The sequence below is a fragment of the Protopterus annectens genome, chromosome 2.part1 (genome assembly GCF_019279795.1).
Source record: "Protopterus annectens isolate FY-2018-M chromosome 2.part1, PAN1.0, whole genome shotgun sequence".
Taxonomy (NCBI): Eukaryota; Metazoa; Chordata; order Ceratodontiformes; family Protopteridae; genus Protopterus; species Protopterus annectens.
This window is the reverse complement of record NC_056729.1, coordinates 1,338,587,853-1,338,614,251: the sequence shown is the minus strand read 5'-3', so window position 1 is coordinate 1,338,614,251 and position 26,399 is coordinate 1,338,587,853. Positions and strand designations below refer to the sequence as shown.

At 44.4% G+C, this 26,399-nt stretch overlaps 1 protein-coding gene across 1 annotated transcript in view; it reads right to left on the bottom strand.

Moving 5' to 3' along the window:
* The window catches only part of CRTC3 (CREB regulated transcription coactivator 3), a 1,604,530-nt gene that overhangs the window by 433,011 nt on the left and 1,145,120 nt on the right, over positions 1 to 26,399 (bottom strand). Inside the window, exon 12 of the mRNA XM_044063561.1 lies at positions 20,373 to 20,668. Within this exon, the coding sequence (XP_043919496.1) occupies positions 20,373 to 20,668 (296 nt within the window). The remainder of the gene's footprint in view (positions 1 to 20,372; positions 20,669 to 26,399) is intronic.

Sequence of the window (26,399 nt, the reverse complement as noted above, 5' to 3'; positions counted from 1 at the left end):
TCTGTCGTCAATATCTGACTTGCCTCTGGTTGGGTCTCAGAGAGCCCCTTGTTTAGGTGACATTCCTGAGCCCACCACAGAAATTCTTTCTGAATGCAAGGTAGAATCCGAATGACAGTGTCCAAACCGTGGCTGTGTTGAGTCCAAACGCTTTTGAGATACCATTGTAGCTTCCTCATATGCAGTTTGGCATTGGGAAGTACTAGAATGCAAGATGCCATGAACCCCAAGGCTTGAAGGACTGTCCTTGCAGTCAGCCTGGACATTACTGATAGCTGTTGGAAGTATAGGTGAAGATTTCTTTGTTTGTCCGGGGTAAGAAATGCCATCTGAGCAGCTGTATTCAGTCTTACACCCAGAAAACACATCTCTTGTGAGGGTACTAGACTGGACTTTATTTCGTTCACAGAATACCCTAGGCAACTTAAAACTGTCATTACATACTGCAGATGTTGAAGAAGTTCGTGCTTGCCTTGAGCCAGAATCAAACAGTCGTCCAGATAAGGATAAATTTGAATTCCTGTTAGTCTGAGAAAAGCTATTACTGGAGCCAGGACTTTTGTGAATACCCTGGGCGCAGAAGACAAGCCAAAGGGCAATGCAGAGAACTGATAATGCAAATTCCCATTCCGAAATCTCAGGAATTTTCTGCAACTGGGCCTGATAGGAATGTGAAGATAGGCCTCTTTGAGATCCAGTCAACATCCAGTGATCTTTGCCCAGCATAGGTAACAGCTGTTGCAGTGTTAACATCTTGAATTTTGGAATTTCCAGAAAGGTGTTTAGAATGGACAAATCCAGAATTGGCCTCCAAGTATTTCCTTTCTTTGGCACTAAGAAAAGACGGGAATAAAATCCTGTGCCTCTTTCTGCAGAAGGTACTTCCTGTATTGCTCCCAACTGAAGCAGAGAAGAAATTTGTGCCTGTGCTTCCAGTCTTTGCTGATGAGGCACATCCGGCATACCTTTGAAAGGAGGGAATGTGTGAAAATAAAATTTGTAGCCTCGATTTATTATGTCCAATACCCATTTGTCTTGGGTAACCAAATGCCAATTCCTTTTGAAAAGTCCCAGATTTCCTCCTAGAGGAGCTGCCAGCAAGGCAGAGTCCGGCAGCTGAAGACAAAGGTCATTGGGTCCGTTTCCGAAAGGACTGACCCCTGCCCTCCCCAGCAGAAGGGGTAGAAGAACTCAAAGACCTAGAAGTAACAGGGCCCTGAGAGGAAGCCCTACCTCTACCTCGCCTCGACCTGCCCCTAGATTGATAATCCAAAGAGGGGAAAGACCATCCCTTAGCAGGCCAATTCCTACTGAACTTAGGGGGCTGAACCTGTAAAAAGTCCTTAACTGTCTGCATAGACTTAGCTTTTTCCTCCATTTTTTCAAAACTGATTCTACTGGAGGGCCAAAAAGAACATCAGATTGCAGAGGAGCATCCATAATTCGAGCCTTAACATGCTCTGACAAGGTCTGATCTTTAAGCCAGGCATGCCTGCGAACAACTGAACTAGTAGCAGCCACCCTGGAAGAAGCCTGTAAAGCATCAAAACCACACTGCAAAGAATGCTTACCAACTTGGTCTGAAGCATGCACTAAATCCTGAAGCTCCTTACATTCAATACCTTCAGCTAAAGCATCTACTTTACATTTCAATTGGCCCAGCAAATAATTTTGATACCTGAGCATATGAAACTGACAATTTAAAGCTCTCATAGCCAAAGTAGAAGAGGTATACAGTTTTTACCCCACCTATCCAGGGCCCTAGCATCCTTGTCCAGAGGAACTGGATTCCTAACCACAGAAGCCCTAACACCTTTGGGGCCTTGAGTAATAGTTTCTGGATCAGCCCTAGGACTCTTATATAAGTACTTGTGAGCTTCCGGAACCCTGTAGTATCTATCTGGTTTAACCGGGGCAGGAGGCAGAGAATCTGGGTTAAGGGCAGCCTCAGAAAATACATCCTGAACAACATCCAGTACAGGGGGAATAGCCAAGGGCCTATGCTGAGGCAAAAACAAGAATTCTCTTAGCCTTTTTCGAGAATCAGAATAATCCTGGCCCTCCCATTTGAAATGTTCCCTCATGGAATGCAAAGTCTCAGAGAAAGAAAAATCTTCTGGAGGGGACACAGAGGGAGTAGTGTCCTCAGCCTCCGAATCAGAATAGGGAGGGAAATCCTGAAGTTCTTCTACAGAGGAATCTGACTCATTGGAAGACTGAACCAAACCCTCCAACTCTGTCTCTACCCTGGGCCTCTTCGCAGGGGGGGCCATAGAACCCCTAATTAAAGTAATCAAATCTTCAGCCATCTTTAACATGTGCTTCCTAGGAGCTGGACCCTGGGGACTAGCACCAGCAGGGGCAGACTTAGACTTAGAATGGGCTTTGCTTTGAGAAGGAAGAGGCCTAACTACCCTATGAGGGGAGGGAACCACTGACATCAGAGAAGCACCCTCAGCCTGGCCTAACACAGGAGAAGCCACTTCCTGTAGTAACAAAGGCTCCCCTTGAGACTCAGGTAAACTTTCAGAAGGAGCCGCTGAAGTAGTCAGTGGTTCTCCAGAACCGGCGTCCGAGTGGACGACTCATCCTGTTTGGACCGCAAAGACTTCTCTTTGCGTTTTTTAGAAGAACCAGGCGTCGGCGAATCCGACGGCATGTTGTAATTACAACGTTTACCAAACACCAGCCTAGCACAGTCCAACCGACGTTTAATAGTACGCTTGTTAAAAGTAGCACAAAAGCGACACCCAACAACGTCGTGCTCAGGCCCCAAACAAGGAATACAGAGTGAATGGTAATCCCTATGAGGAATCTGTTTCCCACAAGAAATACAGTTATTAACTTTTTCTGACATCCGTCAATACTGAGGCAAGAAAAGACAAAAGTGTCTAGCGGGTACTTAGCCCAACTTGGTCTCTGGTCTGAAACTCGAAAACCGACAATTCCAGAACGCCGAACGGCACTTGCAAATGCTGCTTCTGCTTAGGACCACGCGCCAAGAAAGACTGAGGTTATGGTGTCGGTCATGCGCATTTGTACTGGCACGTACTGACGTCAGTCTCGGGCGCCGATGACCGACGCCGGTTCTAGCCCTTTGGTATTCGGGCCGATTGTGGACAGCGGAATACCCTTATGTAAGGACTGCAACAATGGAAGACGAAGAACATCTACAATTTCTGGGCTAGACACCACTCTTGTGGTAGACAGACTACATAGGTTCATACTAGGCTATCTGCCCTAGGGCATTTACAAGCCTAGCCAGAGTGTGTTTGGCTTTCGCCACCCCTTGGAATGAGTTTACTGTGCCCTTTTTAAGGTTGTGTTTACTGTGCCTCTGTCTAGTAGCGACACAGAAGTGATCCCCGGGGTAAACCTACGATTTCCCATCCACTCGTCAAGATTTTTCTTGAAGAGAGTCAGTGAGGGGCTCTGCCTAACATGGACTGGGATTCTATTCCAGAGTGAAGGGAGCCTCTGGGTTATGAATCTGTCCCTCCAGCATGTCCTATTTATTTCTGTACCGAGGGTCAAGTCACTCGATCGCGTAGCTCATTTTCTGAGGTGGAGCATGTCCATTAATTCCGGGTTGGACATGGCTTTGTACGTCAGGCATAGATCACCTCTGAGCAGGCGGTATGCAACTGAGTAGAGCTGGAGTTTCTTTAGCCGAGTAGCATATGGCATCTGTTTGAGTCCCTTGATCCTCTTAGTGAGGTACTTTTGGGGTCTTTCTAGTTGCTGCAGGTGTCGGGTAAGGTACATCCCAAATGGGGCATTGTACTCAATTATGGGCCTGATGAGGGATGAGTAAAGGGGCACAATGACCTCCCTTGATCTAGATGTGAATCCTTTCATGATAAGGTGGGCTATACAGAAGGTCTTTCTAACCACTTTGACAATGTGGTTGTCAAAGGAGAGGTTACTATCAACTTGGGTCCCCAGGTCCCTAATTACTTCTTCTGTACTTAATGGATTACCTCCTATGTAGTAATTTGTGGGCACTTTGTTTTTGTCAAAGGGTATAACTATACACTTTTTGGCATTTAGTTTAAGGCCATGGCTCTGGCACCAGTTTTCCGTCTCTATGAGACCCTTTTGGAGGATGCTTGTGTCAGCTGGAGAGTCCGTTATGGCGCCCAGTTTGCAGTCATCTGCGAACTTGGTCAGCCACAGTCCTCCCGTGTTAGCCTGTACCCTCAGAAAAATATATTCAGAATAAGAGAGGTCCCAGGACTGAGCCCTGTGGGACGCCACTTGTAACTGGTTTAGAGTCTGACATGGCTCCAGCAATTGTGACCATGTGGGTTCTGTCCTTGAGTCAGTTTGCAACCCATCTTATGACATAGGGGTTTATATTTAGGCTGGAGAGTTTGTCTATGATACCCGAGTGGGGTATTGTGTCAAAGGCTTTTTTACGAGGTCTAGGTAGGCTGTGTGGACCACCTTACCCTCATCAATGGCCTTGGTGACTGTTTCAAAGAAATCTACCAGGTGCACGAGGCAGGATCTGCCCCTGACAAAGCCGAATTGGGTAGGATCCAGTGTCTGTAGGTCCCCAATGTCTTTGTTTATGAGCTCCATAATGATCCTCTCCATAGCTTTGCAGACCAGGCTAGTCAGGCTTATGGGGCGGTAGTTTCCAGGGTCCGTAGAGGCGCCTCCTTTGTGGAGTGGGACCACTGTTGCTGTACGCCATTCTTTGGGTACATATCCTGTAGTAAGGCTAAGACTGAATAGCAGCTTTATGTGAGGGTATAGCTCTTCTTGGAGTTCATGTAGCACGCAGCCCGGGACACCGTCCGGTCCCATTGATGCTGTGTTTTTTGCTTTGGAGAGGGCGGCTCTCAACTGGGCATCTGAGATGTCAGGGAGGCAACACTCTGCTGGGATAGATATTTGTCCTTTTGGGGGGGGGGAGAAGTTTGCACTGAAACTGTCTGCCAGGATGTTGGCAATGTCTGAGGGTTCAGTGTATTTTTTGTTATTATGGACTAACTCTAAGCATATCTGGAAGTTGCCACCCAGGTTTCTAACATAACTAAAGAAAGCTTTATGATTATCTTTGGTTGCTTGTGCAATTTTTCTCTTGAAAGTGGCCTTGGATGATTTTATGAGTGATCGTAGTTTTTTGCTAGTACTGATCAGAGATGCCTTCCCTTTTAGGGATTTTGCTCTATCATGCAGTAGTTTCCTCCTTCTGTTGTATAGCTTATTTATGGCTGGGGTCCACCAGACAGGACGCCTGCCTTTGGGGGAATGGGTCTTGGTTTTATTTGGGATTGCATGATCCATGCATTTCTGAAGGTGTCCATAGAATGTGTTTATAAAGGATTCAGCAGATAGGGCCGTGGTTTCCACTGTGCTGGAGGCCTTGAAGGATTCCACTTTGGTTTTAAGAAGTGTGAAGTTAGCTTTTGAAAAGTTCGTCACTGTGGTCTTTTGTGCTGGGGGTGGGGGCGGGATGTGGATTTCTAGTGAGATTAATTTATGGTCCGATCTTACCAATGAGGGGTATACTTCTGGTATGGAACATTGTGTCCCCATGTTGGTGATGATCAGATCTAGTATGTTTTCCCCTCTTGTGGGAGTGGTGACCAATTGTTCCATAGCATTTGAGTTTATGAATTCTAGGAACCTCTGGGCTAGGGTGTTGGGGCTTGAGTAATGCTTCCAGTCTATGTTTGGATAGTTGAAGTCCCCCAATATGATGGTGTTTGGAGAGACCTTCATATTCTCCAGTATCTTCAGGAAGGCCGAGTGGGTTTCCTGAGTTTGAGAGGGTGGTCTGTAGCATGCTACAAACTGAAAGACAGTTTTGCCCACTGTTAGTTGCACAAGGATGGTCTCCGATGCTTCGTGCAATGCCACTAACCTGGAGGTCTGGGTGCCCTTGATGAATATGGATACTCCCCCCTCCTTTTGTGGTTCGGTCTGAGTTTTGGGGCCGAAAAGCATGATATGAGGTATAACCTGGTAGTGCTGGGGTGCACTCGGGAGCCTTGAACCAGGTTTCTGTCACTGCACAGACATCGATGTTCTCCATACTGAGGAGAGCTTCGAGAGCTTGCATCTTGAGGTTTAGACTTCTGGCGGTGAGCAGCATTACCCTTAGTTTCTTTCTACTTGTGTTGTCTAAGGAGGTGGGTTTGTCTTTAGAGCCTTGCCTAAAAAAGGCACTATGGGGATGGCAAGAGCCTTTGCCAATATCAGAAAGCCCAGGGGTGACAGGTGCAAGCCGTCCCTTGCGAAGCAACGTGGCTTGTCGAGCATGTCATCCCAGGCAGACAGATACTGGATCCCCTTTGAATGACGCCAATACTTAAGCCAGTTGTTGAAATTAATCATTTTGTCTTTATACTGAGGCACCATTCTTGGTGAGGGTAAGATGCTGCTCAAGGTCAGGGTCATACCGGCCTGGGATACATGATCAGAGAACTCCTCTATGTCTCTTTTCTAGTCCAGGGAGGTACGTCTCAGGTCATTCACACCAGCATGGACAATGACTGAGTCATATTTGTACTTGCTTTGGAGTGACCTGAGTGCTTGTGTTATGTGGCAGATTCTAGTGCCCGACAGGCAGCTCACTGTGACCTTTCCTTTGTTCAGCCTGGTGAGCGGGACGTCAGTGTGTCTGACTATAGAGTCACCTGTATCAGGTATGTTGTTAAGCCTTAAGGGCTGTGGCTGTTTGGCACACTGACTTTGTGGGCTATGTGTTGCCTGCGTTTTGTTTTGGGGTAGTGGTCACTTGGCTGACTGCTTTGGAGGTCTCTGCTGTTTTGGCAGATTTTTATTTAGAGCCTCTGAGTATGTTTTTGTGTGTTTATGTGTTTGGTTTGCAGTTGTGGTAGGACTATGTCAGACTGGATTTGTGGTGTGTGTGGTTACCTTCCCCTCCTCACTGGTTACGCCAGTACTGAGTCGAGAGAGTTCAGCCACCAGTTTGGCTATATGGTTGCATCTCTCACATATATTTGTACTTGTTGGGAGGAAGAGAGGGTTGTCTGTGTACATGAGGCAGTTGTAACATTGCCTCAAGATTCCCAGATTCACCAGCTGGACTGGAGAGGAAAGCAGTAACTGACCTTTGGACATGCTAGAATAGTATAGGGAACCCCTTTGCAACTGAATCAGAAAGGACCAATAGGGGATAAAGTACTCAAGGGGAGTATATGAGGATGTAGTGCTTATTTAGATTATTAGTGCTTAACTTATAGAAATTGCTTATATGAGCAAGTGCAGGGTTTTAGATTTAGAATAGAGTACTTAATTTGAGAATTCCACCAGTTCCAAGGGAAAAAGTGAAGAGTAGACTTTGTGGAGCCGGGAATAGTTTAAACCCGATTAACCAGTGCTGCCAGATGCGCAAAATCGTGCAAAGCTGCGCTAAGCGATTTTTATACCAGGGAGAACAAAAGGATAGAAATTAGCCCAATATGGCCAATGAGCTACAAGTTGCTGGGCTGGGACCACTTGTACAGGGACAGATAGGCTGCTCAGAGTTCCCTCTCTCACAGTGAACAAGGAAACCACCTAACTATTCAAGTATGATATGGGCAACACAGGAACCTTAACCACAGTCCTGGATTCAGCAAAGCCTGAAAACCGGACTAGACTAGTACAGAAAGGCGGGAAAGCAGGGAGATTATTTTTTTGTATTTTTTCTTTTTTCACAGATAACAGAAATGCAGAAACTTAAATAACTCTAAATACACAGAGGAGGCTAGCGCACTTGAGTGTGTAACCTACAACTATGTTACAGATATACAAGCAAAAATGACAAACAGTAACTTTTTAAAGTGCAACAATGAATTTTAAGTACAGTAAGCGATGCAGATATCCGTAGGGTTCCACAGAAGCACTGAATAACCGCGTTTTCGGCGGAATTAGCGTTTCAGGGATACAACAAGAAAGAATCAATACTTAAACACTTCCAAAGTCTCTCTTTGTCTCTCGGCCGCTTGTAGGACTCTGCAGGGCACCACTGGGGTTACCACCTGTCCCACTTTGCGAGGGACAGTCCCTCTTTGGGCAGTTGTGTCCTGCTAAAAAAGTGTAAAAATCGGAATTGTCCTGAGATTTTAGGACAAAATTATTTCCTATATTTTATGCAATAGTTACATAAAACAGCCATTCTGTATCTGAAACACCTAAATGTTATAAGAAACAGAATAAGCAACTAAAATGCTACAAGAATAACCTTTTATTTAGGCAAAAAAGGGAAATTCTGTCCTTTGTACTGGCCGTGGGTATGTTTTGGCCTGCAAAATCTGATGTTTGTACCAAAAATGTCCCACTTTGGGCATTTAAAAAGGTGGCAACCCTAGGCACCACGAGGAGCTCTGCTGAGCTGTATACAAGTGCAAAAACCGTGCTAAGCGATTTTTATACCATGGAGAGCAAAAGGATAGAAATTAGCCCAATATGGCCAATGAGCTACAAGTTGCTGGGCTGGGACCACTCATACAGGGACAGATAGGCTGCTCAGAGTTCCCTCTCTCACAGTGAACAAGGAAGCCACCTAACTATTCAAGTATGATATGGGCAACACAGGAACCTTAACCACAGTCCTGGATTCAGCAAAGCCTGAAAACCGGACTAGACTAGTACAGAAAGGTGGGAAAAGCAGGGAGATTATTTTTTTGTATTTTTTCTTTTTTCACAGATAACAGAAATTCAGCAACTTAAATAACTCTAAATACACAGAGGAGGCTAGCGCACTTGAGTGTGTAGCCTACAACTATTACAGATATACAAGCAAAAATTACAAACAGTAACTTTTTAAAGTGGAAAAATGAATTTTAAGTACAGTAAGCGATGCAGATATCAGTAGGGTTCCACAGAAGCACTGAATAACCGCGTTTTTGGCAGAGTTAGCATTTCAGGGATACAAGAAAGAATCAATACTTAAACACTTACATAGTGCTTACCACTCCCACTGATAAGCTAGAAGGCTTCTCTCCAATACAGAAAGGCTTTGGGGGCTCAGACACTTACAAACAGTCCTGGTTACAGGAAATCTGTATCTGGACTAGACTAGTTACAGGAAAGGCAGGAAAAAAGCTTAGAATTTTTTTTTTTTTTTTTGGAAAGTGGAAAGGGAGAAAGGAGAAACAGAAGATAATTCAAAATTAAGGACTTAAGTGGCTTGCTTTTCAGAAATGTTCTCTCTACATTGGGTAGAATGAGCTAGTGACACTAGACTGGATAGAGCTGGGAGAAAGCTGAACAGATGGCACTGGTAGGAGTGTCTGAAGTCAAAATATAATCTCAGTGTACTCTGTTGAGTGAGCAAATGAGATACACCAAGGAGAAGTGTTCAACACAAATTTACAGGAGGGGACGGCAGTTCCAAAGCCACCAAGATTAATACCACAAGAACAGGGAGGGCGGGCAGGAAACTAACTGCAGAGACAGAGAGAGACCACAGTATCTATGAAACAATTAAATAGAAAAACAAAATAACTACAGAGGGACACAGACCAATGAAGCAATTAAATACACAGAAAAATAAAATGTTGTACAACCTTTAACACTTCAAGTTTGTACTTAACTCAGCTAGTAATGCAGCTGATTGCAGGTATGTAGCAAAAGCCAAACATCTCATAAATTGAGCAGTAATGACTTCAAAGATATGTGGCTAACACTTATAAATACAGAGAAACCCTCTAGGCTAAGAGTTTAACTCTGAATATCAATGAAGTGAAACACAATAGCCACCACTAAGTGCAGAGACCAGAGTATCTGTGAAAGAATTAAATAGAAAAACAAATAACTACAGAGACACACAGACCAATGAAACAATTAAATACACGGAAAAATAAAATGCTGTACAATCTTTAACACTTCAAGTTTGTACTTAACTCGGCTAGTAATGCAGCTGATTGCAGGTATGTAGCAAAAGCCAAACAACTCAGAAATTGAGCAGTAATGACTTCAAAGACATGTGGCTAACATTTATAAATACAGGGAAATCCTCTAGGCTAAGAGTTTAACTCTGAATATCAATGAAGTGAAACACAATAGCCACCACTAACTGCAGAGACAGAGAGAAACCAGAATATCTGTGAAACAATTAAATAGAAAAATAAATAACTACAGAGAGACACAGACCAATGAAACAATTAAATACACAGAAAAATAAAATGCTGTACAATCTTTAACACTTTTGTTGCTCAAAAACACTCCGTGGATGAACAACATAACTTCAGGTGCACAAGGAGCTATTTCTATGACTATGCATGCTTCAAAAGATGTGCAGACAACAACAGAGCTTCAACAAACACATCAACAACATTCCAGTATTATAAAAGTTCAGTTGACAGTCCACCCATCCACTTCCAGATAACTTAAAAAAACAAATACGTAAGTAATCAATGACTCGTGAGAGAACTGGACTCTATTTCACTTACAGAAGATTTCCCTTTATTTTCATAATCTCTACTACTACACCTTGGAGAGAGGTGAGTCATGGAAGAAGAACTGAAAGAGGAAGAACAGATAACAAATATTCTTTGCAATCTTTCAAATCATATATTAACTAAACAAATATCAGGTTTGAATAATGGGCTAGAGTTTGTATCTGCCATAGCTGCTGACCTCAGTGAGTTCATTACTGAATCAAGAACTTTTGTTAGACAACTATTTATTTATTTATTTAACATTTGTTAACCAGGAAAGTCCGACTTGGAACAAAGCCAATTTTCAGCAGAAGCCCGGGGAGAAACACTCTAGACGCATGTCTTTGTAATGTGGGAGGAAACTGGAACACCCGGAGGAAACCCACACAAACATAGGGAGGACATGTAGACTCCACACAGAAGGCACCCCAGCCGAGAATCGAACTGGAGAACCTCTTGCTGTGAGGCAACAACGCTACCGCTGCACCACTGCTCCAAAATCCAAGACTTTTGTTTCTATTATTTCTAAATGAGAATATGTTGCATGACTCTGTTTTAAAAAGACAACATGCTTTTACTCCAAATTGTTGCTCTAATTTTAATGCCTTCTTACAAACATGTAAGAATGATTTTTATAAACTTTATGATAGCAAAATACATGATTTTATGATCTTATCAGCGGATGAAAAAGAGGGCGGCCACGGTGGTGCAGCGGTTAGCGTTGTCACCTCACAGCAAGAGGTTCCCTGGATCAATCCTTGGCTGGGGTGCCTTCTGTGCGGAGTCTGCGTGTCCTCCCTGTGGTCGCGTAGGTTTCCCCCGGGTGGTCCGGTTTCCTCCCACATCCCAAAGACATGCTGTAGGTGGATTGGACACACTAAATTGGCCGTAGGTGTGAGTGCATGTGTGTGCTTTCTGTGGAAGGTTGGGCACCGGACTGGCAACTCAACACCGTAAAACTCCACTGCCAATCATGAGCGGACAGGTGATCCACTGTGGTGACCCCTAACCAGGAAAAGCCGAAAGAAGAAGAAGATAAGCTGGTGAGAAAGAAGTACTGTATGGGGTTCAGAATAAAGACAACATTTATTTATTTATTTATTTATTGTAGTTGGTTTACCAGGATAGTCCATTGGGCCATAATGAACCCGTTTTCAATGGAGTCCTGGGGAGAAAAGCTCCAAAAAATACATTTTTTTTTTGTACTTACGAACATACATTCTTAGATACAAACAAAGTTTAACAATAGGTACAACAGGTAAAAAATAAAGCAATATCAAGTAGTACAGCAAGTGTACATTTAAAATACATTGCAGAAAAAAAATGAATTAACTATTTAGCATGAACTTATCCATTTATGCAGAGTAGTTAAGAGAACAGGTTACTAGAATGGAAGAGGAGGTACAATGACCTGATGAAGTGGGGGAAGAGGAAGGATATGGACAACATAATTATTAAAAGTGCCAAAATTAGAAGTTATGTCCTTACCATAACGTTCCATGTGGAGTGTTCATCTCGCCTTTGTTCTTACACCTGGGTTCGGAGCCGATCCTCGGCTCCGTGTCGGCCGCTTGGCAAGCTCTGCATCGAGAAGAAGCTCGAGACCAACCTAACTCCCACAATCCCCCTCTGCCTTTACCTCAGATCTAGTTTGCAAGCAAACCAGAAGTCAACAGAGAGAATAACACATTCATGCCGCAACAACTGCGTAAGGCAGAAGCAGGAGAAACCAAACCAGACACCAAATTGGACGTTCTTCCTGAGGGTGGGAGGGTGGGAATGTAAGAACAAAGGCGAGATGAACACTCCACATGGAACGTTATGGTAAGGACATAACTTCTAAATGTGAGAGTGTTCAATCTCGCCGTTTGTTCTTACACCTGGGTAGCGTCCCTAGCTCCATGTTCCTGAGGAACTCACGGGAGAACGTTCTTGAGCACAGTGGAACCAAAGGTTGCCCTGTCCCTAGAAACCCTGTCTACCTTGTAATGAGAAATGAATGTATGTGGTTTAGACCAAGTGGCAGCTGCACAAATAGTGTCTAATGGTAGGCGAGCTGCATGAGCCAGGGATGTAGATACCGATCTTGTAGAGTGCCCCTTGGGTTTGACAGGTAAAGTTTGTTCCGAAGCAGCATAAACAAAAATAATGCAATCAGTTAGCCATTTGGAAAGGGTTCATTTAGTAACTGCTATACCTTTCCTGCTGTCTGCAAAGGCTACAAAAAGTTGATCTGTTTTCCTGTGATCCTTTGTTCTATCCAAGTAAAATCTAAGTTGTCTATGAACATCCAACTTGTGTAACATATATTCCAACTTATTGGAGTGGTTTTTGAAAAAGGTAGGGAGCTCAATGGATTGATTAATGTTATTAACGGAGCAAACTTTGGGGAGAAAGGACGGATTAGTGCGAAGAGATACTCTACCAGATTGAAAGATCAAATAAGGGTGTTTAATAGAAAGAGCCTGAAGCTCTGACACCCGTCTGGCCGATGTAATGGCCACCAAAAAGAGGGTCTTCCACGACAAATATTTCAAAGGACAAGAAGAGGCTGGTTCAAACGGTGGTAGCATCAACTTAGATAACAGAAGGTTCAAGTTCCAAGGTGATGTAGGAGTTCTAACTGGTGGTCTAATATGGAAAGATCCTTTCAGAAAGGCCTTACAAAGTCTGTGAGCCATAATAGGAGCCCCACATTCTTCCACATGAAAGTTGGAAATGGCAGCCAATTGCACTCTCAAAGTGGCAGGAGAAGCTCCTTGGTGGAACAATTCGGTCAAAAACTCCAAGATCTTATTTAAAGGAGCTATAACAGGGTCCAATTGCTGTGTATTTGCCCAGTGAACAAAACACTTCCATTTACTAGTGTAAGTCTTTGTAGTGGAAGCTTTATGAGAAGCCACTAGTATATTCTGAACTGCAGGCGAAAGAAGATCAGACCTGGCTAAGTAGGGAAGCGGAGCAGCCAAGCTGCTAGTCTGAGTGAAAGTAGCGAGGGGTGGGGAGACCCTGACGAGTGGGTCAGTAGATCCGGCTCCGGGTCCAGGATCCAGGGTTCCCGAATGCGGTGTGCCAGAAGAAAGGGAAACCAGATTTGACGAGGCCAGAATGGGGCAATGAGGATAATCGTCCTTTGCAGGTTGTTGGCTTTCTGCAGAAACTTTGCAATCAGGGGAAAGGGAGGAAAAGCGTAAAGGAGACCCGGGGGGCAATCGTGAACCAGAGCGTCCCTGGGGACTTCCCCTGGAGGGGGTAATAGGGCAAAATAGCTCCTGCATTTGGCGTTCATTGGAGACGCAAAAAGATCGCAGGAAGGCTGGCCCCATTTGCGAAAAATCTCCTTCGCAACTGACTGTTTGAGGGACCACTCGTGAAGCAACAGGATTGCTCTGCTCAACCTGTCAGCTATGGCATTGGATGACCCCGGGATGTGCGTTGCTATCAGAAAGCGACCCGTGGACTCCGCCCATTGCCAGATTCTCATGGCCTCTCTGCATAGCTGATAAGACTTGGTTCCCCCTTGTTTGTTTATGTACCAGACTACGGACATGTTGTCCGTCTGAACTGCAATAGTCCCTAGAGGAAGAAGGGGAGCAAAGTGTTGCAACGCTAGAAACACTGCCCTCGACTCTAGAACATTGATGTGCAGATTGTACTCTAAATTGGTCCATTCGCCTTGGACTGTCTGTCCCTGAAAGATGCCCCCCCACCCTATCAGGGAAGCGTCCGTGGTCACCGTAGCTGTCGGCGTGGGTAGCACAAATGGTCTTCCGCTGGAAAGATTGCAAGTCCGGAGCCACCAGGCTAGGTGTGATTTGCATGTCTTTGTGATTAGAATTTCGTGTGTCAGAGGTAGCTGTTGGAACGACCATTGTGCAAACAGTAGCCATTGTAGAACTCTCATGTGCAGTCTTCCCAAGGGTATCGCAATGAGAGAAGCTGCCATGAGACCCAAAACCTTCAGAACCAGCTTTGCTGGGGATTTTCTGGATGACAGAAGAAGAGATATGTGGCTTTGTAGTGAGGCTATCCTTTCTGGAGGAAGTCTTAGAATTAAACAACGCGTATCCAATTCTGCTCCTATGAATGAGATATGCTGTGATGGCTGTAGTAAAGCTTTTTCGAAATTTACGGAAATTCCGAGATGAACACAAAGCTGTAGTGTGTAATCCCTGGCCTGAATTAGTTGACGCTGCGTGGTGGCAGAAAGGAGCCAGTCGTCCAGATACGGAAACACCTGGAATCCCAGGCGTCTCAAGTGAGACGCTACCACTGCCATGCATTTGGTGAAAACCCTGGGGGCTGAGGTCAGACCAAAGGGCAGGGCTCGAAACTGAAAGTGACTGGCTCCCAGCCGGAAGCGCAAGTGATCCCTGGACGCCCTGGCCATTTTGATGTGGTAGTATGCGTCCTTCAGATCTACTGAACACATCCAGTTGCCCTTCTGTAAAAATGGAAGGATCGATTGAAGCGTGACCATCCGGAACTTTTCTTTCTTGACGAAGGTATTGAGATTGCTTAGGTCCAGAATTGGCCTCCAGTCCCGTCTTTTTTGGAACTAAAAAGAACCTTGAGTAAGTTCCGAATCCTCTTTGGTCCGCTGGGACTGGTTGGATTACTCTTTTTTCTAGCAGCTTTGAAATTTCTATAGCTGCAGGGCCTCGCAGATGGGGCGGCACATCTGGGAGTCTTTTCTGCGGAATTGGGGGCAATAGGAAGGGTATTCTGTAGCCTCTGGTAACAACGCTTTTTACCCAATTGTCTGATGTAAGACTTTGCCAGGCCTGAGGGTATAAAGCTAGCGACCCCGACTGCCTCCAGAGCAGGACAGTCGGGCCTCCTCTCAGGAGTGCTGGAAAGGTTTCCCAGGGGGTGTATCCCTGTCACCTTGGTTTTGCGGACCCCCTCTGCCGCCAGGGCGGCGTCTTCCACCTCTGCCCCCTCCTCTGCCTCTAGAGGGGGCATCACCCTGTGTGCCTGGGAAAGAGCCTTGGGGTTTCGAAACCACATTTTTCCACCACGTTGCCCTTTGGGGTACGGTCTGGATGGGGTGGAAAAATGGACTCCGACAGCAGACAGAGTCTTTCCCTCTTGCTCACACCGGGTAAGGGTCTCCTTTACTTTGGGGCCAAAGAGAGTGGCACCATCAAATGGGGCGTTAGTAAAGGAAGACTTGAAGGCTTCCGCAAATGAACATAAGCGCATCCAGGATTGTCTACGAAGAGGAATCGCTGAAGCTGCTGCCCTACTCGATCCTTCGGCTGCGTATGAGATCAGCCTCATGGACGAGTTTGCAATAGATGTAAGGGTATTGAGATGTGCTGTAACCTTCTCTGAAACAGCAGCATCTGTAGTACCCTGGAGGGTATCTTCCCAACTCTTTGACTAGATCCCTCTGTAGCCGTGTGAAGTGGGTCAAATAGTTCAGGGATCGCATAGAAAAAGCCGCTGAACTAAAAATGCGCTTCCCATACCTGTCCATAGTCCTAGAATCTCTGTTAGGCGGATGGACAGATGAGGAAGATTCAGACATCTCCTTTTTCGTGGCCGCTGCCACCACCATAGCGTCCACTGGCACTCCCTTTGTCAGATAAGCCTTATCTTGGGGGGCAGTAATATATTTGTTAGGCTTTCTAGGGACTGGCTCCACCGTGTCAGGCGTCTCCCACGCCTTCGAGCAATCAGCTCCATCAACTCATCGAAGGGCGGAGTGACCCAGGAGGAGGAAGGGCGAGCACCGAATGCCTTCAGCAAAACTGACTCATCCTCAGAAGGGGGAAGGGATTGCCAATCACCTCTCTGCTTTAGGATCTCCAGGATGTCAGAAAAGGAGACATCCTCTGAGGGTGACTTTGGGGACCCTTCTGACTCATCCAAGTCAGTGTCCGATGTCAATGATTCTTGTGGAGAATCTAAGTGTCTCCTCTTACACAATCTTTTCCTCGGAACTTCCTCGGGGGGGGGGCATCCGAAGAAGCCTCCGAGGAAGAGGGGGCACCCTCCAGGGGTGGCTGAGACACTGGTGCTCGACGCTTAGATGTAGCCGTGGGTGCAGAGGAGGATAACGGTCCTTTATGGGAAGGAGAAGCTGTTTCTGCTGACGTGGTTGTCTGAGTAGACAACACCTTCTTCATGAGGTCGAAGGCCCCCGGGTCCCGAGTCGAGGTATCTCCCGGTTCCGAGGAAATCGGAAGAATTCCCGAGACAGGCACCGAAGGCATCGACCCCGAGGACGGAGCCGAGTCGATCCGAGCCGAGGCTCCGAGAGGGAGCGTCGGAACCGAAACATCGGTCCGACTCTCAGTCCCGGACCCAAGGATGGATCTTCGGCTCCGAGACTCCGGTACCGGTTCTGACGGAGTCGAGGTGAATGGAGCCGACCGAGAAAAAGTTCTGGCACCGAGGGCTCCACAATCACCAGATCAGCCTCTCCCGGCTCCGAAGACTGGATAGGCCTCGGAGGAGGAACAGGTGGAGATAAGGGAAGGCCTTCGAGTCTCGACACCAACTGGGAGGAGACAGAGATGAGTTTGGATAAGGCCGTATTCTCCATTAATTTCTGCACCACGTGGTCTACATCGGTGTCGGAGAGGGGCCTGGAAGAACGCGTCGAAGGAATCGAAGACGGAGCCGACCTCAACAGTGCCGGGGGAGGGAGCTCCGTCACCGGTTCCAAGACTCGAGGCTCGGAAACTGACAACAGTTCAACACTCGGCCCCGAAGTCTGTGGAACCGATGATCAAACTTTGACTGAAGAGCTCGGAGGCAATGACCTGGGCTCCGACGTCTTCGATTCCTTCGAGGATTTGGATGTCTGGTCTGATGCATCCAGAGCCTCTTGAAAAGCAGGCTTCAAAAGTCCCCTATCCATAAGTTTCCTGCGCCTATCTGTCATGACCCTTCCACTGAAAGAATGACATATTGAGCAGTCTTCTTGCAGATGAAGAGGGCCAAGACAGTAGACGCAGGAACTATGATTGTCAGTCACAGACATCTTCTGCCCACATTGGCAGCGTTTAAAGCCAGACTTAGCTTTCTCAGACATGTCACAAAGTTAGGTACAGCAAACAGTGAAATAGCCAATATTATGTCCAGTCCAGTAAATTTGTCTATTCCAGAAAAAAAATTTTGTCAAATCCTGTAAATTAGTCAATCCAGTAGTCAATCCAAAGTTAAAGGGTGGGGTAGGCCCCGAGGGAAAACTCTAATAAAGTATATAAAAATTATATACGGAACCGAGAAACCCTTGATACACTACTCACACACACAGTCACTTAAAGAACAATTTTTTTAGAAAAAAATAGAAGAAATATAAGAAAATAATTAATCTTAGCTTGAGGTGGCCCGAGCTCATCAAATCTGATGCGAACGTTGCAGCGGCAAACTAGATCTGAGGTAAAGGCAGAGGGGGATTGTGGGAGTTAGGTTGGTCTCGAGCTTCTTCTCGATGCAGAGCTTGCCAAGCGGCCGACACGGAGCCGAGGATCGGCTCCGAACCCAGGTGTAAGAACAAATGGCGAGATTGAACACTCTCACATCGTGTGTCTCATTTGTATCTACGGCTACAGTTAAGTATTTTAAAGTCACAACTGAATTACTAAATGACTTCAATTCTTATAACCCTATTTTAGGGACAGATCTCAAATAACAATACAGGTGAACAGCATAATTTATGAACTCAAGCAGAGAGGATTTTGTTTTAGCAACTCAGCTGAAGAACACCACATCAAAAATGCAGCATCCCGTCATGCCCCACTACAGTTCAAGTACAGAAACACAATCTCAAGCAGCTTTATGTTTTTCTAAAATTATTTTCCCCCCTTTAGTCAGACAATAAACTTTTTACATTTCACTAAATAAAAGAACACTGACCTCAAAATAAACAAATACGCTTACTCTTTTTCCCAGAGTTTCCCAGCTCTTTTTTTAACTACTTTGAAGCAGATCATGAATAATGAAAACATTAAAAAAAAGAGTATGCATTCTGATTTCAAAGGTTTGCATAACCTATCCAACATATAGTTATTAACACCAATTTGTTTGCTTGTTTTCGTCTTTCATAAGATCTTATTTACTTTATCAAATTACCACATTACTGAACTTAAAATGATAGAGACATGAAAATTGAAAGTTTAGAACAATGAGAGTCCACAAGATCGGAATTTAGAAGGTCGAACTAGATATATATTCTGAACTCAGATTGCGGGTACAGTCAGGATCGGCAAACACACTTTTACTTACTGTAGTGTGATCTCGGATTTCCCCCCTGCAAATTATACATACCAACTCCGAGACTGCACTACAGTGAGGCAAAAGGTAGATTTCCTGATTCTGGCTGTATCGGGATTTGTGTTTAAAATACATCCCTAGTTCGATCTTCTAAATTATGATCTTATGCCCTCTCATTCTTCTAACCTTTCGATGTTCTTGTCTTGCAGAATTTAATTTTGCTGTTGGTAATCTGATAAACTAAACTAGACCCCTTTCTTATTAACTGGTTGGCTGAAAGTATCCTAGGACCCTTTTCAGTCACGCAGTCTGCAGGTACAAACATAAAGTAACATGTCTTTCATTTTTATCAGCAAATGTGTGACAAATAATTTTAAAAGTAATTTACACATCTACTTAGGAAAACAAAAACTAATAACATAAGTAAGTCAGCAGTATCACATCTTCAAAAATCTAAAGTCTTCTTTAGGCACCTCAGTAATAGTTCCATTATTTTATTTTTTCCTCAAACAGACTTCAAGGACATTATTTTTATTCTCAACTTTTATTAAATGGCACAGTACTTAACTTTCTTTTCTTGCAAAATGTTTCTAGGAACTTATTCTACTATACTTGTTGGATCTTCATTCATCTAATTAATTCTTTAAGTGCCATTTTCTGTCTTTGGGTATTAGTCTCTGTAATATTCACAGTATTTAATATTGCCTTCAAGATTTTTGGATTTGTATACAAGTACACATACACATATATACACATAAATATAAATGTTGTACCTATACAAGTTATATAGCTATCTACCTGTATATAAATAAACTCTATAGATTAATCTATCTATACATGTGCATGTGTGTCTCTGTGTGTGTTTGTGTGTGTTGTGCTTGCCCCACCACCTTGCTTGATCTCAGGCTACCAAACTTCAGAACCACCATAGCCCATTCATTCCCCCACACTATCTGACAAGTGTCAAATTCACTTAGTGGGGTACAGTCTTCTCCACGGAAGAAAGGGGGACATTCTATATCACAGTTCTGTTCCAAAATCAAAATCACTGACAACAAACTGCCTTTTAACAGGCAAAACCACTGTGAAACCTGACTATCACATTAAGACAGAGAAACCTTCAGTTTTGTTGGAAATCACTACTATCGGACTGTGAAAAGGACAGACAAACTGTATAACCGGCACAAAATTATATGTTAACTTTTAACTTCCACTCAACTAAACAGCTGGAAAAAAGAATGTACTTCTGAGAATACAAGATGGCAATCCGAAGTATGCACTGCTCCTGATGCCTTCACAAGTAAACTGTAAGGAAAGTATAATGCATATAACCTCTTACAATGGCACAGAAACACAAGATGTGCATCTAGAACTGTCAAGATTCCTGTATATTTACTGAGTTATTAATAGGTTAAATGTCAACAGGCACACAAGTGCCTTTGACCCAAAACAATTTGTGTTGTTAAGCAGATTGCTTGCAGTCACACAGCATGCAAGTAGAGATGAAATCAAACCCACGAGTATAAGCTGAAATTCACTGGCAGTGTTAATCTTCTATGTTATGCTGCAGTTCTAAAGCACAGTGTCACAAAATTCATGATACAGCAATTCACTCACTTTTCCAGCCTTCACATCTATCAGGGACAGCTACAACATTCAGCTTGCTTTGCTAGCTATAAAAGCACCAACATTAATATTGTTATTCCAAAAGATTTAAGAATGACTTTTTAACATATTTACCTGTGTGGACAAAGGCAATTTATCTTGAAAGGTGGGTGAATATTGCTTGCTCTGTGTCTTGTGAGGCTCTGTTCCAGGTGAAAGGGTAAGGGGGCTAACAGGAGTATGGCGACGACGTGGTGAGCTACTCAGAGATGCTGTGGGAAGAGAGGGGTTGCTTAAGGATGAAAGGCGTAATGAGGGATGTAGGGAAGAACTGGCAAGGGAAGACTGAAGTGCAGGGCTTGTCAAAGGAGATGCCATGACTGGGTTATTCAATGATGCTTGTATCGAAGGATTGCTCAACGAGGACACACCTGAAGAAGACAATAAGCTTTCATCAGTGTTTACAGTATCTTTTTATTACTGGCCCATAAATATATTTTATGCATTGCAAAGCAACTGAATGTGTGTTCCTAATAACAACAAAATATCCTGGTTTACATTTTCAGAAAATCCAAAATTCACTTTTGCAATATATTGTAACAGCAGGAAAGAATAAAGTATAGTCATCATGACAGTAGACCTTTAAGGAAAAAGTTATTGTAGCAATAAATCATGGCGTAAGAGCTTCATGTGTTATGCACAGCTGCAATTCAGGACAACTTTTATTAAAAAAAAAACACCCATATATACATCCTAACTTCAATTATTTGGGAAAAATCATGCAGAATTAGGATAAACGTCCCACAAAAGTGATATAAGTTTTCTTAAATTCCTCCAAGTGAGAAATACTCTTCTTTATTAATAAAGTACAGTTTTGTACCTACCATAAATGTAGATGTTCGAGTGTTCACCCTGCTGCAGTCATCACACTTGGGTTATCCTGCCGTCAGGCGGTCCCGCAGTCGGCCTGAATTCCAAAGTCTTGGTCTGGCGTTGGTTGCTGTCGCTTCTTCCATGACGTCAGTATGCCAGGGGTATACAAGAGGCATCCAACGCCATTTTCTTCAGTTTTTCTTGCCCCAGATGTCAGTTGCCCCCAAAAGGTAGGCAAAAAATATATATATATATATATATATATAGCTAGATAAAAATAAAACAATACCTTTAGGCACAAGCAAATACACCATAGAGGTAGGATAGGATAGAGTGGTATAGATAAGTTCAGCTAGTTCAGAGGGGATGGAGGGAGGGTAACCTGGACTGTAGCAGGGTGAACACTCGAACATCTACATTTATGGTAGGTACAAAACTGTACTATGCTCATCGTGTTACCCTGCTGCAGTCATCACACTTGGGTTGAATCCCAAAGCTAAGGATGGGAGGTGGAGTTAAACATGGTTAGAAGAAGCTAGTAGGCCCTGCAAAACTGCAGTGGCAAAACCAGCTCTAGTCTTAGAATATAGAGGTAAGTGATAGTGTTTGGTGAAGGTGTGCACTGAACTCCAAGTTGCAGCTTCCAGAATATCCTTGGTTGGCACTCCCCTGAGAAAGGCTGCTGATGTACCTGTAGCCCTGGTGGAGTGGGACCTAATGTTAGCAGGTACTGGTTTCCCATGATGCGTGTAGCAGAAACGTATGCAATGCCCTATCCATTTAGAAATGGTCCGTTTTGAGATAGCTTTTCCTTGTGATCCTGTAGCATAGGCTACAAAGAGCTGGTCAGTTTTTCTGAAAGCCTTAGTTTTATCCAAGTAGTAACGTAATTGCCTGTGAATGTCCAAAGAGTGCAAGAGTCTTTCTCCTTTGTTCTGGGGATTTGGGAAAAAGGTGGGCAAATGAATGGTTTAGTTTAGGGCCACACTAGATACCACCTTTGGCATAAAGGAAGGGTTAGTTCGTAGAGAGACTCTGTCTTGATGAAAAATGAGGAAAGGCTCCACTACCATTAGTGCCTGTAGCTCTGAGACTCTTCTAGCTGAGGTTATTGCTAGTAGCAGGGCAGTTTTCCATGAAAGAAATTTTAAATCAGCTGAAAACGCTGGTTCAAAGGGCGGCAGTGTAAGCTTTTCCAGAACAAAGTTGAGATCCCAAGTAGGTGTTGGCGGTCTTATGTTCTTAGCCCCTCTGAGGTACTGTCTTAGGAGTGGATGTGAGAATAAAGGAGGATCCATGTTGTAATGAGCTGAAATTGCTGAGGCGTGGATCTTAATAGATGAAAAGGAAAGTCCTTTGTGCAACATCTCAGTTAAATATTGTAGAACCTGAGGAATGTTTGGGTCAAGGGGATTTTGGCCTTTGCAAAATATTTTCCATTTGTCTGAATAGGTTTTCCTGGTGCTGGGCCTCCTGGCCTGCAGAATGACATCCATAACAGCTTTGGATAGAGGTATTGGCTGACTGTTTAGGTAATTTGCCATGCAGCCAGGTTTAAAGTCTTGAGCTGGCTGTGTAGAATCTGATTGTCTCGCTGGGTGAGCAGGTGAGGAATTTGTGGTAAAATCCATGGTGGGCCATGGGCCATGTTCCTTAGAATTGGATAACAATGCTGGCGTGGCCAGTCTGGTGCAATGAGTATCATTTGTGGCCTCTCTAATCTGACTTTCAGCAGTACCTTTGCTAGAAGAGGCAGTGGAGGAAAGGCATACACTGTTAATGTTTTCCAACTGAATGAGAGGGCGTCCACTTTCCAAGCTTGTGGATAGAATGTCCTTGTGCAAAATTTTTGAAGTTGGTAGTTGAGGGGGCTTGCAAACAGATCTATGTCTTGGTGTCCCCATTTTTTGAGCTATCATTGCAAATACTTGTGGATCTAGTTTCCACTCGTGTGGATCCATGATGTTTTTGCTTAGGTCATCTGCCAATGTGTTTTTCTTTCCTGGCAGGAATTGTGCTTGTAACTGAACCTGGTAAGACAGTGCACTGTTCCACAAGGTCATTGCTTGCCTGCATAGAGGGTAGGAATGTGTGCTCCCTTGCTTGTGTATGTACCACATTACTGTGGTATTGTCCGTCTTTATTATTAGTTGTCCTGGGTGTAAGAGGTCCTTGAAAGCTGTTAGGGCATTCTGTACTGCTAGCATTTATTTTTGATTGATATGCAGATGCCTCTGATCTGTAGTCCATTTGCCCTGAATGCACTGTCCTGCCATGTGTGCTCCCCAGGCATAGTCTGATGCATCTGTTGTCATAGTTTGCCTGGCTGTGGGTAAGGTGAAAGGCTGACCTTGTTGAGGTGACATGCCTGTGCCCACCATAGAAACTTCTGTTGAAGGCAGGGAATGAGTGGTATCATTGTTTCCAAGCTGTGGCTGTGCTGAGTCCATATGCTTTTCAGGTACCATTGTAATTTCATCATATGCAGTTTTGCAAATGGTATTAGTAGTATGCAAGATGCCATGAATCCCAAGGCCTGCAGAATTTTTCTTGCAGGGAGTTGGGTCTTTGTTGCCATTATTCTGAAATATTGAGTCAGCTGTTGTTGCTTGCCTGGCGTGAGATAAGCCATCAGGGCCGTTGTATTCAAGCTGGCACCCAGGAATATTATGTTTTGTGAGGGCACTCATTTTGATTTCTTTTCGTTTACTGTGTACCCTAGGCAACTTAGCAGGTGTTTGACAAATGCCAGATGTTTTAAAAGAATGTCCTTGCTTTCTGCTTGAATAAAGCAGTCGTCCAGGTATGGGTATATTTGAATTCCTCTTTGTCTGCAGTATGCAATTACTGGTGCCAGGCATTTTGTGAAGACCCTGGGCGCAGTAGATAAGCCAAAGGGCAGTGCAGAGAATTGATAATGCATTGAACCTGCAATGAAGCGGAGGTATCTTCTGCAATTTTGTCTGATAGGGACATGCAGGTATGCCTCCTTGAGGTCCAATGTTACTAGCCAAGCATTCTTGCCCAGCATGGGAAGAAGCTGCTGTAGTGTTAGCATCTTGAATTTTGGTACTTGCAGATAGGTGTTCAGAATTGAAAGATCCAGAATGGGTCTCCATGCTTTGTCCTTTCTTGGGACTAGAAAGAGTCTTGAGTAAAATCCTTGTCCTTGTTCCTGTGTAGGTACCCGCTGAATGGCTGTCATGTCCATGAGAGCTGTAATTTGTTTTTGTGCCTCTGCCCATTGATTTGGTGGCAGGTTTGGCATTCCTTTTATTCTTGGTAAGGTGTGACAGTGGAATCTGTATCCTTGAGAGACAATGTTTAGGACCCATTTGTCTTTTGTGATGATGTGCCAGTTGTCTGCAAAAAATGCTAATTTTCCTCCCAAGGGAGCTGCCAGGAGAGATTTGCTTGGTAGTTTGAGGATTGAGACATTATGTTTGTCTTCTGCTAGCTTGGGGCCGGTCTTCTCCTCCTTTCTGGGTAGCAGTACCCCATTGGCAAGGTTTGTAAGGGCCTTGTGACTGACCTCTGCCCCTTGGGCGTGTGTATTTGCCCCTCTGCGATCTGTCAGAAGCTGGAAAGGACCAGTTTTTTGTTGGCCAATTTCTGCTGAAACAAGGGGGTTGTACCTGCAAAAAATCCTTGACCGTCTGCATAGACTTTGCCTTATCCTCCATTTTCTTTAAAACCTCTTCTGCTTTGACACCAAATAATACATCCTGCTGTAAAGGTGCATCCAATAATTTTGCTTTAACATGATCAGGAAGGGTTTGTTCTTTTAACCAAGCATGTCTACGTATGACAGAGCCAGTAACAGCTGGTCTACAGGAAGCTTCCAACGAATCAAATCCGCACTGTAAAGTTTGCCCACCTGCTCAGCTGCATGCAACAGATCCTGCATTTCCTTGAATTCAGACTGTTCAGTATGTGTGCTCATTTTTTGTTTTGAGACATTAGGAATTGCTGATATTTCAGCATGTGAAACTGACAATTTAATGCTCTCATAGCCAGAACTGCTGAGGTGTATATTTTCTTTCCCCATCTATCTAGGGCTCTGGAATCCCTTTCAGAGGGCACAGGATTTTTAGCCATAGAAGCTTTAGCTCCCTTAGGACCCTGGGAAATTGTTTCTGGGTCAGCCACAGGGCTTTTATAAAGGAATTTGTGTGAGTCAGGTACTCTGTAGTATCTTTCTGGTTTGGCTGGAGCAGGAGGTAGAGAGTCCAGATTTAATCTAGACTCCAAGTAAACATCATCCACAATATCTAAAACTGGAGGGATAGCAAGAGGTCTGTGCTGGGGTAGTAAAAGGAACTCTCGGAGCCTTTTCTTAGAATCAGAGTAGTCCTGGCCTTCCCAGTGGAAATGTTCCCTCATGGTATGCAAAGCTTCCCCAAAGGAGTAGTCTTCAGGGGGAGATGCTGAGGGAATAGAGTCTTCATAAGGTGGAAAAGTGTAATCCTGTTCCTCAGAAGAATCTGAGAAAATTGAAACGTGGTCAGAGGAAGCATAATCCTCCTTTTGTCTTGGTGTTTTACCAGGAGGGGAATGGGAACCCCCGATTAGGGTAATCAAATCTTCAGCCATCTTAAGCATCTGTTTCTTAGGCATGGGGCCTTGAACTGTAGACTGATGTACAGTCTTCTTAGGTTTTAAAGGAGTTTTCAGCTTAGCATAAGATTTAATGGTGAGTGTAGTCGGTCTGAAGACACCTTCTGCAACCGAAGGTGTTTCCACTCCACTGGGGTCTACTTCTGCTCCGGTGTCGGAAGATGGCTGCATCGGCCTAGTAGACTCCGCTTGAGAATCCGCAGCTGTCTGGGGTTCCAGTTCTGCGGTCATCAGGGGCTGCGTAGGCGCCTCACTGAAAACCGGAGAACCGGCGACAGGCCCAGCAGAGGCCTCGGAGTCTGGCTTGTTCCTAGGCTGCCTGTCCTTATCCTTGATTTTTTTATGTATGCCGGTCGGTTGCTGCTCCGATGGCATGATATAATTCAATTCCCTACCAAAGTAATGTTGTGCAAAGTCAAAACGGCGTTTGATAGTTCGTTTATTAAACCTAGCACAAAACCGACAACCTGTGACGTTGTGGTCTGGGCCTAAGCAAAGAATACAATAGGAATGGAAGTCCTTATGAGGTATTTGCTTCCCACAAGAAATGCAATTGTTAACTTTTTCTGACATCGGACTGAGGCAAGAAAAGGTTCCCCAACGGGGTACTTAGCTTTATTGAAGACTTCGGACTGAAATTCGAATCGAAAATCTCAGGTGTCGGCCGACTGG